General features: G+C 41.2%; 2 protein-coding genes and 1 long non-coding RNA gene across 3 annotated transcripts; 1 reads left to right on the top strand and 2 right to left on the bottom strand.

Moving 5' to 3' along the window:
• On the top strand, positions 1-843 carry LOC145703874 (uncharacterized). The gene is made up of 2 exons (XM_081781272.1): positions 1-459; positions 503-843. The coding sequence occupies exons 1-2, from the start codon at positions 50-52 to the stop codon at positions 768-770; spliced, it is 678 nt and encodes a 225-aa protein (XP_081637398.1). The 5' UTR covers positions 1-49; the 3' UTR covers positions 771-843.
• Positions 844-1213: 370 nt separating this feature from the next.
• LOC145701548 (uncharacterized) lies at positions 1214-2167 on the bottom strand. The gene is made up of 4 exons (XR_014134276.1): positions 2039-2167; positions 1845-1928; positions 1691-1776; positions 1214-1264 (listed from the first exon to the last, which is right to left on the bottom strand). It is a non-coding gene; the product is annotated as an uncharacterized LOC145701548 (long non-coding RNA).
• A 1063-nt stretch (positions 2168-3230) lies between these two features.
• LOC145701546 (glycine receptor subunit alphaZ1-like) lies at positions 3231-8460 on the bottom strand. The gene is given in 15 exon segments (XM_081778761.1): positions 3231-3288; positions 4473-4578; positions 4624-4668; positions 5865-5932; positions 5977-6031; positions 6253-6286; positions 6441-6545; positions 6612-6652; positions 6713-6791; positions 6869-6909; positions 7134-7193; positions 7333-7449; positions 7509-7597; positions 8153-8240; positions 8424-8460. Coding segments are annotated over 15 exon segments (1023 nt in total).
• Between the last annotated feature and the right edge of the window lie 5562 nt (positions 8461-14022).

The following is a 14022-nucleotide window of genomic DNA, read 5'->3' as shown; positions in this document are numbered from 1 at the left end:
TGCAAATACTACTCGAGAGACGCTTGCATTTTCCTTCGGGTTAGAGACCATGTCAGACTCAGAAGAAGAGCGTTTATCAAAGCTTATTGAAGAAAGCAAGCTAACGATCAAAGATGCAACATCGAGACTTGAGCAAATCGCGAAAGAGAAAGGAGAGGCTGAGATCTTGGGAGTGCGCGAGAAAATAGAAAATCTTATGGACGTTGACCTGAAAGAAAGTCGCGATGAAATGAATTCCGCCCACAAGAACCAAGCTGAGTCTTGCAAGAAAATCGTGGAGTCTCTTGAACAAATAACAAAAATCGAAAAGAAGATCAAACAACGCTGCTCAGATTATGCAAGTGAACATGGAAAATTCAAACAGCAGAAAAAAGCGGCGATTGCAGAGGATGTTCGAAAGTGGATTGAGCTCAGAAGAAAGCAAGAAAACGAAATTTTGGAAATCTGCAAAATCGAGATGTAAGCATTACTTTTTCGATAGATTATTTTAACTTAATTTTAGAGTCAATGCCAATCAAAATAAACCGAATTCTGGAGGTGGACTTTTTGGATCTTCGAGCCAACGTCAAAATCAACCGGCGCCTAGAGGATTTTTTGGACCTTCAAGTCCAGCTGCTTCGAACAACGGTGGTAGCCTGTTTGGAAGTAATTCAACAACAGCCTCAAACAGTTATGGGTTTGGAAGTTCTACGTTTGGTAGCAACCAATCAACTCCAAAACCATTTTCTTTTGGTGGTGGACATTCATCTGGTGGAGGCCTTTTTGGATAAATTCGCAACCAATTCGATGTGATAAGAAAATATAGAGATTTATTACTGATTTGGCACTGAATAAAAAATACTTTTCAAAGCATCCTTCTTCTTATCGAATAGCTCCAACTCGTTCGAGAACTGGATCCGTAAATCGTGTATCGTCAGTTTGCTGGTCGTACTTGACGAACTTTCAAGAGGGCTCTTTATCTTCCCGCGTCAAGGGACAAGTCCGTTAGGATCTGATAAGGTGAGGAAATATGAACTTGAATAATGAGTCCGAAGTAAAGCGCCGCGGCTTAGCCCAAAATGAGCAAACCGCGGCGGTGCTCACCAGGCCGGAATCTCAAGAGCCCAGCCTCGCTCCCTCCCGGAGCAGTTGCATCCCGAAGCTCGTTCACTATCACCAGGTAGTATACCCAGTAAAAAGCTTGCGCAAGATTTTCATCTTTCTTATCAAACTTTCAAAGCCTTGAAAATTTAAAAATCTTGCCTGAAAGAGTTCCAAAACTCAGCTAAAAATATAAAACTGTTATTTTAAAATCAAAAAAAAAAACGCCTGAAAGATTGCTAATGAAAAGCCGCGTAGCGGCTTTTTTAAAAACGAAGCCGCGAAGCGGCTTCGCTAAATTACCTTTTTCATAAAATCTCAAAATACTCGCAAAGCCGCTTCGCGGCTTTGTTTCTGAAAAAGTCGCTACGCGGCTTTTCACTAACTATCTTTCAGGCCCTGAGTCAGTTTTTTTTTCACCAGGTTGATGCACGTCAAGATTTGTTTTACGCTTTTTTTATCTTTGTTTTTGACAATAAGTTTTGCTTCTAAACTACGTTTATATCGAATAAAGAGTGAGGGGACACGACCCTGCTTTAGGTTGTTTGGAGTAAAGAGGGATTATCTCCTGGATTTCAGTCTTAGGGAAGTTTAGGGCAAAAGGGTTTACCGGGAAGAGCACCCGAGAAGCGCGGTCCAGCCACTCCGCCAATTTGCGATAGTACTCCGCTCCTTCTAGCGCTTCCAGATCCAAAACTGCAAAAAAGTTGAAACTTCCAAAAACCGCAAACGGTATTTTTGTTTAGATGTAGCGAGTATCTTACGTGAGGCCTTTGTAGTTTGATGTTTGAGTTTATTTTTGATGTTGTGTTTTACGGCGTTGGTGAATTTCATCGCGGGCGAGAGCGCTAAAACTGGTTACACAAACGTTTGATATCTAAACCCTCGCATCGTGTTTAGAACTAAGCGCAGATTTTAGCTAATTCGCTTTAAGCGAATAGCAAACACAAATACTTACTTTCACGCAGGAACGGACCCAAGAGTTGGAGATATGTTTTATTTAATTAGAATCACTAGTTTTAGTAAACCAGACATTTTGAGGATGATTTTAAAGGAATTAACTGTTTGTCGGGCTCGCGAACCTGTGTAGAAAACCTGAGTCAGGTTCCGAAGTATCTAAAATGAAAAGCCGCGTAGCGGCTTTTTTCAAATTTGAAGCCGCGCAGCGGCTTCGTTAGAATTATATAATAGACTCGAGTAGTCCAATGGCGAAGCCGCTTTGCGGCTTCGTTTCTGAAAAAGCCGCTTCGCGGCTTTTCATTTTAGATACTTCAGAGCCTGACTCAGGTTTTCGACAGAAGTTGCTGAGCTCAGAATCCACTCTTTTAGAGAAAAATTCTCCCCGAAAATCGACGTTATCGATGTCTACCCCCTTAACTCTCTCTTGATAATTGTTTGATCATCGTCTGAAAAGATCCAGCATTGAAAATTTGGCAGTCTAAAAAATGCTTCTACCATGATTTTCTTGTCCATTTTCGTACATTGGCGGTTCCGGAATCTGCTCATTTTTAGCGCTCCTTTGGGTCAGCAGGTGACTTGTACCGGGCGAAAAGAAATGTGTCCCGCGGTTGACCTTCCTAGGATCAGAAGAGAAGAATGTGTGAAACTTGGTCAGCGGCTTTGCATCCGTTACAGGAAATTCTGAAAGCAAGCTGAATTCGAAGGGCTCGAAAACGTGTTCTCGCATGTTTTTTCCCTGGAAAACATACCGCTTATATTCGCTTATAACCTGAGGCTAGAAACCTGTGTAAAAACCTTAGGCAGGGTCTGAAAGATCATCAATGAAAAGCCGCATAGCGGCTTTTTTAAGAACGAAGCCTCAAAGCCGCTTCGCCAAAATGATCTTTCGGACCCTGACTCAGGGTTTCTACACAGGTTTTCAGTTTAGCTGACCAGTTAAAATTACAGTTAAGAATTTAGACTGGGTCGATGTTGGTATTTGTGTTCTTAGTTAGCGCGTACCCGTAATCATGTTCGTGAAGGATTTCGTCTTCTTGCTTTGGTGACGGGTCGCGAGAGATTCGTCGCTTTGCTATTTTGCTATTTTTAAAATTATTTCGCCGCGGTGATTAGTACAAAGTATTATGTAGTAGCGACCCCGTGGCTTAGGCTGATCGAGCTCGGCTCGCAGTAGCTCAGACTCTGCTCGGTTAAAGTTGCTCCAGCGGTGCCGAACAGCGCCCATTCCACTCTTTTCCGATGAATTTGCTAAAAATAATAATCAGGAAAGATAATTTGGCAAATTTTTATGCCAAAATATTATTCAAACAATGACTTTATTACGAATTCTAGCAGCCGGAATTTCGGAAAACGCAATTTCCGATTTTCAGACGGAAAAAGGGCCTTGTTTCGGTGCATTTTTCAGGAAGCCTGGCTCAACCGCGATCGATCTAAAGTGCCAGGCGATTGCGATCTGGCGGATTCCATTTAGTCTCCTGCTGAGCGAAATTACACCCTTCGATGGCACTTCGCGTATTCTAATCGCATCTGAGTCTCCTCGCTTTTTAACATGTCAGCTGTCGAAAAAATGGTTAACGCTTCTGTCAAAAGATCATCCAAAAACAGAAAGAAGAAAAATAGAAAGATGAAAATGTATTCAAGATAAGAAATCGGGCGCGCAATTGATTGGCAGGGGACATTTCTAATCTGAAGCAGGAAGAGGTCACATGCGAGAATGTCGCTTTATCGTAGACTGACGCCGAGGTTCGAACGTATCTCCAAATCAAAGGACGCATATCAGCTCGTCCGTTTGGGTCAAGGGGGTAGGAAATCGCGCCTTCAGGCTTTCCCTCCGTTTCTCATCAAATTCAATTTTGTACGCTGATTTACAAGTTTCTCCCTTGGTAACCCTATCTTCCCCAAACGGGGGCTCGACAACCTGTGTAGAAAACCTGAGTCAGGATTTGAAAGAGCTTCAATAAAAAATAGTTATGCTGGCGAAGCCGCTTCGCGGCTTCGTTTTTACAAAAGCCGCTACGCGGCTTTTCTTTAAAGAACTTTCAAATCCTGACTCAGGTTTTCTACACAGGTTGGCTAGCCCAAATTAGTCTAAAAGAGGCGCTCTGGAAGTAAAAATTTCAAAGAAGAGCCATTTTGAGGAAACTTTTTTGTTGTTACAAAGCTGATCGAATTCGTTCAAGGTTGCCAAAACAAGCGCTGTATGGGCAGTCTTAGAAGTCGATGGGGTTTGCCAAATCTGGTCAATTCTGACGCAGGATTTGTCACTGAGCGCGCGCTCAGCTCCGAATCTCCTCGCCTGACAAAACCATCTTTTTGCCATCTTGCAAGAAAATTTCCGTCATTTCTGGAATTTTAGAATGACTACTGCTAGTACTTAACTGTGCACGTTTTCATACTAATAATGACTTTACTGGTGAATTGACTTGGGCGGCGTTTTACGTAGGAAATACGGTGAGCGGCTTACCTCAAGAATCCCCTTATGTTGCCGAGAAATGAAGTTCGCGCAGGCGTATTCTAGCACAGCGGCGAATACATACGCTACAAGATTGGATAAGCAAGATGCTTAGCAGTCCATTATATTACCAATACAAATGACCATCCAAATATCCAGCGCTTTAATGTACGAGACTTTTTCAGGGATCATGTCAATTGTCTGACCCAATGATGAGGGCGATTATTTTTTGAAAAATAAACACTACGTTTTCATCCTGCTCTATTTTGGTTAAAAAGAGCCGCTTTCCTCCGTTTAGGCTGATCATTTGACTGAACGGGGAATTACTGTAAAGCCGGGTTCAGCCGAAAATGGTACCGTTTGACGCGCTGGGTTAAATTAAATACGTCTTTCTTGCTCATTTTTCGCAAGTTAGATAGATTTTTCTTCTGTAATCTATTTTAGAAGAACTTTCAAATTAACCATGAGAAAGTTCTTTTTAATTTTATCTGATTCGCGAATTTTAAATTGCCCTCTGCTGGCGTCTAAATTGAACCGTGATAAAATTAACTTCTGATAGCCATCTGGGCTTTTTAGACTGAACATGATTTTTTCTGCGTTTTTTTTTATTCTATAAGCGGCTCTGGGACGGAGCCACGTCAAGTCACAACAATCTTTTAGGCTGGACTTTGGCTGAGGTAAAATAAATTGAATCACCCTCATCCGTCCCGATTTAGAAAATACAAAAATCCGAACTTGTCTACATCACTCCGGCTAACGTCATAATAAATGTTCCAAAATACTTTTGCATAAATTGAGCTACGTCTCTTTCTTCCCCGTGTTATATTTGTTTTTACTTGTATTTGTTCTTCTAGTACTACTGCTAGCTTACTAAACCGCTTTATTATTGGTCAAAAAGGTAGAAAATTGGGCTCGGCAACCTGTGTAGAAACCTGAGTCAGAGTTTAAAGAGCTTCAATAAAGAGCCGCGTAGCGGCTTTTGCAAAAACAAAGCTGCAAAACGGCTTCGCCAGAATAGAATGGTAATTTTGGCGAAGCCGCATAGCGGCTTCGTTTTTGTAAAAGCCGCTACGCGGCTTTTTATTAAAGCTCAACTCACGTTTTCTGCACAGGTTGTGGAGCCGTGTTATTACTAGTTTTTATGCAAAATATATTTTTCTATCCCTTATCTCTCATTTTGAATTGATACGGAGAGGTTTTTGATTGAATTGTGAAAGAAATTTAAAGAATGCTCGCCAAGGAAAACTGCGGCTTCCGGAGCGAGGCTCAACCACGTTTTTAGCTTGATCCGGCAATAATGCTCAATGTTAACCTATGCTAGCCAGAGAAAAGCCCCGGAAAGCCGGCGCTGCGCTGATTGAGATCCCGTTGCCTTTTGGGAGCGACGATGAAATTGATGCACGTTGGCTCGTGATTGTTAAGACCGTTGTTATCCCCAGACTAAAAATCCGGGTTAAATCAAATAGTTCCTTCTAGCTTTTTACCTGACTCTTGCTGGCACAGCGTCGATGGAGATCCAAAACGAAACCCAGCTGATAACTGGGCTCGGCAACCTGTGTAGAAAACCTGAGTCAGGGTCTGAAAGATCTCTAATTAAAAGCCGCGTAGCGCCTTTTGAAAAACGAAGCCGCTTTTTAAATTTAAAAATCATTTTGAAGGGTAAATTGCGAAGCCGCTTTGCGGCTTCGTTTTTAAAAGCCGCTACGCGGCTTTTCATTTAAGCTCACTCAGGTTTCCTGAACAGGTTGTCGAGCCCAAGCTGAGGATGACGATCAGGGCAGAAGGGATGAAGCACTTGGAAGTTGCAAAAAGTTGTAAGGAACAATAAGTAAGATAAGATAAAAAATAGAGTCTGGCTCAGCCGCCTTCAGAGGTAGATTGGACCCTCTATTGGTCTGAGTGGATAAGCATCAATTTCCGCATTAGAGAAAATGATCCTTGCTAGTACCTCTATCATGTAGTAGCCCATTTGACGAGCGAGGATGAAACGCGCCTCGATGCAGGTAAAGTTGCCAGTGTCGTAAATCTTCATGCAGTTTGCGGTGCGATACCCCTAAGAAGCGCCCGTAACGAAGGGTAAATGAGGCCTCAAATGTGAGCGTAATTTTTTAACACATACCTTCAACACAAATTGGGGCAGCTCGATTCGCTTTGATAGTTCTAAAATCGACCAATGGTCATCATAAACAATATTACATACGCTCATCGCATGTTACTTACCCACTGCCGCCAACTTCGACCATGTAAAGTACAGATCACTCATGTCGTACCCAAAAGATTCGATTTGAATATTGCACACCTGAAAAATTCAAAAATATTCAAAGCCGCCAAGTAATATTTTTACGATTTCACATGATTTGATCAATTTCACCCTACCTGGACGTCCATCGGGAATCGCTCTAGTCGCATGTGACAGGCTAACCAGAGTTCAGCAACCTGTGTAGGAAACCTGAGTCAGGGCCTGAAAAATCTTTCATGAAAAGCCGCGTAGCGGCTTTTTTCAAAACGAAGCCGCATAGCGGCTTCGCCAAGATTCTATTTTGATCTCATTTCTAGTTTTGATAAAGCCGCTTCGCGGCTTCGATTTTAAAAAGCCGGCTTTTCATTTTAGATCTTTCAGACCCTGACTCAGGTTTTCTACTCAGGTTGGCGAGCCCAGAAGCTAGCGTTGCTGATAGCCGCATTGAGACATAAACATCTCCTAAGATGTCGTTTTAAGGGTGTTGACGATTGAATTATGTTTGAGTTTTTTAGAGATTTAGATTCCGCCCTGTTTGAAAATAACATGGATTGGATAACCCTAGGTAGACGGAACTGCTTTGGAAATAAATCTTTACTACCTTCGTGGTCGATTCGTAAAAGTTTGTTTTCCGCCGTTATTGAGTGAAAATTCGCTTGCTTTTCGTTTGAAAAGAAAATGTCTGGCTTCCAGATGTTATGGAGCACTTCTGGCGACACTAAAGGGATGAGAAAGAAGAGGAGGTGTGGGTTTTACCGGTGAGCATTGTGAGTGGACTTCCCATTTCTTTGAACCGCAATCGCTCGTCATTCCATTTCATTCGCAGGAAGAATGTGATCCGATAGTCCATACTGGTCTCTTGCTATCTTTCAGGGTCAGATTGAGCAAAATATCTCGGGGTAGAAAAATGATCAGCAATTTTTCATGCGACACGAGTTATTTTCGACTTTCAAGTACGAATTTTTTCGACTGTGGCTATCAACTTGTCATGTCATTTGACGGGTCAATTACTAGGTCCGAAACATGTCATGGCTGCAGCTTTTCCGCATTTCATGATGTTGCTACAGTACTTTAGAGCTAATTATGACAGTAGAAACGTGTACTAAGGGAGCAATTAGTGAAAAACGAGCTCGAATTTGAAGTTGACTTCGGCTATAAAATCAAGTTTCCTGGTCAAAGTCGAGCACTGTACGATTACGTGCGATTACGCGCGCCATTTCCGGGAGTCTCGACTGGCTAATGAGCTCTCCACGTGTTTGGCCGTGAACGGAACTGGGTCCACCGCAGTGCCACTCTGACTCCAGGAAACTTTTCCGGCATGATTTTCCTTTTGCGGCCGTAAACGAGCCTGCTCAACCTTCAATCATTTCTTCTCCCATTAAAATTATCGGCTCGTTGACTGTACAGTCTGACCCTGTTACAGTGAGTCAAATGAAGAGACGTAGATATTGAGGGATACATTCAATCGCGCGTGCTTGTCGTAAGGTCGTATCCGCTTGTCGTAACCCTCTGAAAAGTTCAACTGCTTATCGCCCCTCTTTTTATGCCTCTGGTTACTATCTTGAGTAACAAGAGCCAAAAACCACGGCAAGCATATTCCACCTGCCAAAAGAAAGCACTCCTAATTCAGGTTCGGAAAGGATCAAATATCGTGAAATTTGCTCGATTTCGCGCACGTAGCTTAAAAACTACCAATGTCTCTGTGGTTGGCAACATCGAATTGTACCATTTAAGATACTGTCCAGTTAATTTTGCGCTAGAAATCGACATCGGTGTTCCAAAAATTTTGGAGGCTCGACATTTTGTGGTTCCATAATTGATGGAAACTCGAAAGATCGTTCAGTAGTAGAAGGGCTAGGCTCTGCATCTTTTGCAAAAATTCTGAGTCAGAGTCTTAGAAATCTCTAGTGAAAAGCCGCGTAGCGGCTTTTTTAACGAAGCCGCAAAGATTATAATCACAGATTTAAGCTTCGCGGCTTCTTTTTAAAAAAAAGCCGCTACGCGGCCTTTCACTAGAGATCTATAAGACCCTGACTCAGGTTTTACACAGGATGCCTGAGTCTATCTTCGGGTCAGACGATAACCCCTCGCTTCGCAAAGTTCAAGGAGTTTATCTTCTTTAGAAATTTCTCCTTCTTACGACTAGACGGGATGGAAAAGTGGGGATGCCGGTAGTACCCCCAATTTCCGTTCTTGGGGTGCTGTTATGTTTCATCGCGTCATAATAAAAGTTACGCTGGCTTCCTCCCCGTCCTCCTCCGAGCCCTCTCACGCGGAAGGCTTTCGTTCCGGACGATTTTTCGAAAAGCCGGAAGCTTCTTTGATTGACTGAGTTTCTAACAGCAACAGAGTACTAGTATAAGACGGATGTGCTTTGAGGTCATAATCGCGTTTGTCGAGATGTCTCCGTGGACAAGAGTTTATGTATCGCGAAAATTTAGTGTGCCTTGAATAACTTGAAAAGCGGTACTTACTCATCAGTCGATTGAGAAATTCAGAAGGACTTTCGTCATCGTCGAATCCATCTCCCGTTGTTTCCTCTCCATAATTCACCAGACCTGAACAAGAACAACGTGAAACAAAGTCTCTAAGAAACACTTCTGGGAAACAAAATTTGCCAAAGCAAAAATTCAACAAGGGCAGATTACTTTTGAGAAGCACGCATTTGGCATAATAAAAATTCACCTCGCTCGCTTGGCGAGTTTCAGAGCATCTGCTTTTTGACAAGGTTCTTTTTTATTAAAAAATCTAAAAGTCTAAAATAATGAGCTTTCACGAAAATGTAGACGTCCGTATAAATGAGATAATTTCGCTCAACAAAATATATTTTTATTTAATAAAACCCTTATTATATTATATTATATTATGTTATATTATATATGATATATAATATTATATATATATATATATATATATATTAATTATATATATTATATAATATTATATATATATATTATATATATATTAGTATAGAAACGAATCTGAGAAAAATTTCTAAATTAAAGAATCTCCGTGAAGTACTAATGACTAGTAGAAAGAAACGTCTGCTGGTAGAAAGTAGCAGCTTCTGGGAACCTGTCTCCGCTTCGTGCCAAGGTTTAATTAAAGTGAAAAGTGTTTACGTCAGAAGAGAGGCACGTTAGAGCAAGCCCTTGTGAGTTGTGTGCACAATTTTCTGGGAATAATAACTTTTGTGCAATTAGCACTCTAACTCGCGCCGCCGTACTCATACGCGGCGGGTAGATGATCCGGGGCTTTTAGCGTGAAAGCGACGACCACAACGAGCACTTTTCACGAAAATCGTGCGAAAAGCTACCTCAGACGCTGCTTTCTAGAGCAGCGTGAAATTTCAATAACTCTTCGAAAATTTCTAAAATCTTAACTTTCGTCGATTGCGAAAATTTCTTTCTTACCACAATTAAGCTCTTTTTATTCGAGCTTTAAAACGATAATCAAAATATGAGCTCGGTTTTGGAAGAGCACGCAGTAAGAGTCGCCTTCCGCTCAGTGTGGAAACTCTCAAAAAGCAGCAGCGACGGAATTGACTTAGGCAATTGAGTACCATTGAGTCAGCGGTCGACCAGTTTCTAAACTAAGTGAGCGAAAATCAGCACACGAAGCTGCCCAGATTCCGGAACTCACTTTCTTCTTTCCTTTGGTGATGGAAAATTCATTGGTTTTTGGAAAACGAACATGTCACATGTCAAATGTCTATTTTGAAAGAATAAAAGACATCATCGACATCATTAGGTGACGACACGTTATTTTTATAAACGAGATAAACTAGAATTCTTCCCATTTTATTGTTCCTTGGATAAAGCTGATTCAAAAATACAAAAATATAATTTTTTAGGTCACGTGGTCAGCAAAAATACAACAAAAACACATTTAAGGGCAGTTTTTTGAAAAAATTGCATTACTTGTAAGCTGATCAGCCTGAACGAATAGCTTCACTGGAAAGAGCGTGCTTTGTTACCCTAGAATCCACCTTCAAAACTATTGCCATCGGTCAGGATGACTCGTGATCGACCAAAACTTTTAAAATCTGGAATTCATATGGCGGAGGACCTTTTGCTGGAAGACCAGTACTCGTGGAAGAAATCTTTGGATATCAAGCAAGATGAATAAGCCTTATTTCTTCGATATAATCATTCAAAATTTTCCCGGATTTTTCACACCTCCCGGACACGCCTTGGAGGACTCTTCAAGTGTAAGACCAACTACTGGAAGAACAATTAAAATTCGTCTCGGGCCGTCTCAGCCCCGTCCCTTGATTTTTGAATTAAAGGGGCTTGACGGCCCTTCGGGCCGTCTCAGCCCCGTCCCTTGATTTTTGAATTTAAGGGGCTTGATTTTGATGTCACATCATCGAAAAAGCCAGCAAAACTACGTATTAAAATAACCACAGATCATGTAAGCCGGTAAACCAAGGCATTAGCGTTTTGTTATCATATTTGTGGCGATCGAACAGTAATTATAATGTTAGCATGTGGTTCTAAGCCAGTTGTCAGCTCAATTTGACAAAGAATTTCGAGTTCATCCTCACCTTTTGGTCGAGGCGAAGAGTTGATTAGCTCCAAATCTTCATCGACCGACGAGACGGTTCTGAAAGAAATTGTTACTTAGGGAAATTTCTGTTTCTGTAAAAGGAAGAAAAAGGAGGAACCAAGTCCGGAAAACCAAAAGGCGAATATTTCGGGCAGCGCGATATTGGACCCGTGGTAGCACGGCTTTTCGAATACCGCTTGGTCTACCACTGGGAACCGCGGAAATGCTTCAGAAAGATGCTCTAATAAAAATTGCTGATTTTCTTTTGTCGGAACATGGTGGTTTTCAAGAGGCATGAAAGAGGAGAGTGGCTTCTATACTTTTGTTTATCAAAAAATGTTCATTTTCGGTAGCGGGTGGCAATTTTTTCAAGATGATCACGCTGCAAAGTGACACTTTTTCCATAACTTTATCGAAAATCGAAATTATCAGAAAGAAAAGTTTACCTTTCAGGTCAAATGGCAGGGGGCCCGAGAGACCGCGTGATGTAAAATATTTTAAAAGGGGGTGATGTTATCTGCTAGATAAAAGCTTTGAGGGAGATAACTTAATTTTTCGCAGTCTTCACGTTTCAAGCAAGGATTTTTCGGAGACGATGTGACACTGTGGTTCGATCGAGATTCTGATAGCAATCTTTCAAGTCCTTCTGGACTAGTTTCTCTGAAGCAGATGGGAATGGACACTTGTGGAGCCCTCTGTACGTAGCGCCCTCTTTTGGATCGAGCTGTAAATTTAAGGACTTTCTGTCAGCCTCGATGTCATAATTTATGACTCAAAAATTTACTAATAAAATGAAACAAGAATATCAATTACCGCTTGAAGATTTGGATCAACGATGAAATGAATCAAGAACGTATTTTTTTGGATGTGTGAAATAAAAATTAGTAAATAAATGCGAAAAAAAATCGTCATTTTTCGCTCTCCCAATATTACTAATAGGCTATTAGTGATAGCATCAGCATGAGAAGCATCATCGCGGTAGATACTTATCAAGGATTGGATAAGACTAGTAGCTCTTCGCGATTTGAAGACGTACTTGCTGGCTGTACTCAAAATGGAACTGCTGATAAGTGCCCTTTTGAATGATAAGAACACGCCCTGAATTCATTAATTCATTATGACTTCAAACGCGGTTTTATTTTGATGTTACTTTTTATCGAAAAACGTAGCCAGAAATCACTAGTTTTCTTATTTTGAAGCTCTTTTTCTCCGGAAAAGTGAGTATACTCATGCTTATTAGTAATAATGTGTCTGGTGAATACAAAGTGCTCGCCACATCTCTGCGTATCCAGCGTCACTTCCGAAAGACTGAACCCCTTTTTGAGAGCTGGGCAACGTTGGTGAGCCGGAATTTCGCCAGAATCCACAATAGCACAGAATTTTACAATTCCGGAATTTCTCGAACATCAAAAAGAAGCGCTCCATTCGAAGCTTTTGGAAATTATTTGTCAAAGTCACGAATTCCTAAGAGATGTTTTCTAGCGCTCGATTCGTAACTCAAATAATAACAAAATGATATCTCTTAGTTTTTTAAATTCTTTTTTTTCTGGAATTTTGGCGCTAGAATCTTTCTAGAACAAAATTGTTTATTTTTTAAGAATTTGAAATTTTCTTTTTACAATCCCCTTTTATTTTGGTGACAATCGATGTACCGCATCTGCGGATGTACCGCATCGACGGATGTACCGCATCGGCGGATGTACCGCGCTTGCGGTAGCTCGGCCGATGCGGTACATCGGCCAATGCGGTACATCGATCGCTTTTTTGCAAAAATGCGGTACGTCGATCGTTTTTTGCCGAAATATTTCTAGAACGGGCTTTTTGGCTAGTGAGGATGCGGTACATCGATCGTTTTTTTGTGAAAATGCGGTACATCGGTCGCTTTTCGCCTTCAAAAAGTGATAAAAGCTTTCGACTCTTAGTTATGAATTCCTGGTCGACCCCCTGTCAGCTGAAGATTACGGCCCAAAATTTTAAAGCTGTAAAGAAACTTTTGAAAAGTGAAATATTCGACTACAAAAATGATCATCATCGGACATTTCTTCTTCAGAAATAGCTTTGGTAGTAGCGATAAAAATAAAGCGTAAAGCGTGCGGGCGAAGGGTGCACCAATGCCGCAATCACAAAGGGTGCACTACCTGCGCAACCCACTGTACAGTACAGTCTGTACTTATTTGCCAAGACGCTATCTTATAAAATATAAGACAGAATCTACTAATAAAACTCTTTTTTTGGTTGACCCTCGGGTTTTTCGACCCCCCTTAATTTGCCTCAGAGCATCAGCTAACCCCTTATAATCAATAATAATTTTATTGCGAACGGCGTTCGCAAAATTACGAACGGCGTTCGCAAATTGCGAACGTGGCCGCCCTACACCCGGTCATATGACTTCGTCAAGGTCACAATACCCAGTCGAGGCAACGCAGTAGAGTCTAGTCTTTCAGAAAATGTATAGATGCTACGGCAGCCCAGCTACCACATAAGGATTTTGAATACGGTTGGGACAAAGTCAGGGTCAACCTAAAAAAACATTGTTAATATTATTATTGCTCATATACTCGGTTTCCTGAACGTCGTTTTACATTTTTGTCGAGCTTTCCTCAAGATTCGTCAATTAGTCAGCAGATAGAATTTATCTTGGAGAGATCCTCAAGAACGATAAATTGAATATAAAGGACTTATAATAGAAATATATCTGAACAAGAAATGACCTTAGATGATCATTTTGTTTCAGTCTTCAAAA

Source organism: Oikopleura dioica, chromosome PAR (assembly GCF_907165135.1).
Source record: "Oikopleura dioica chromosome PAR, OKI2018_I68_1.0, whole genome shotgun sequence".
Taxonomy (NCBI): Eukaryota; Metazoa; Chordata; class Appendicularia; order Copelata; family Oikopleuridae; genus Oikopleura; species Oikopleura dioica.
This window is presented reverse-complemented; position numbering and strand designations above follow the sequence as displayed.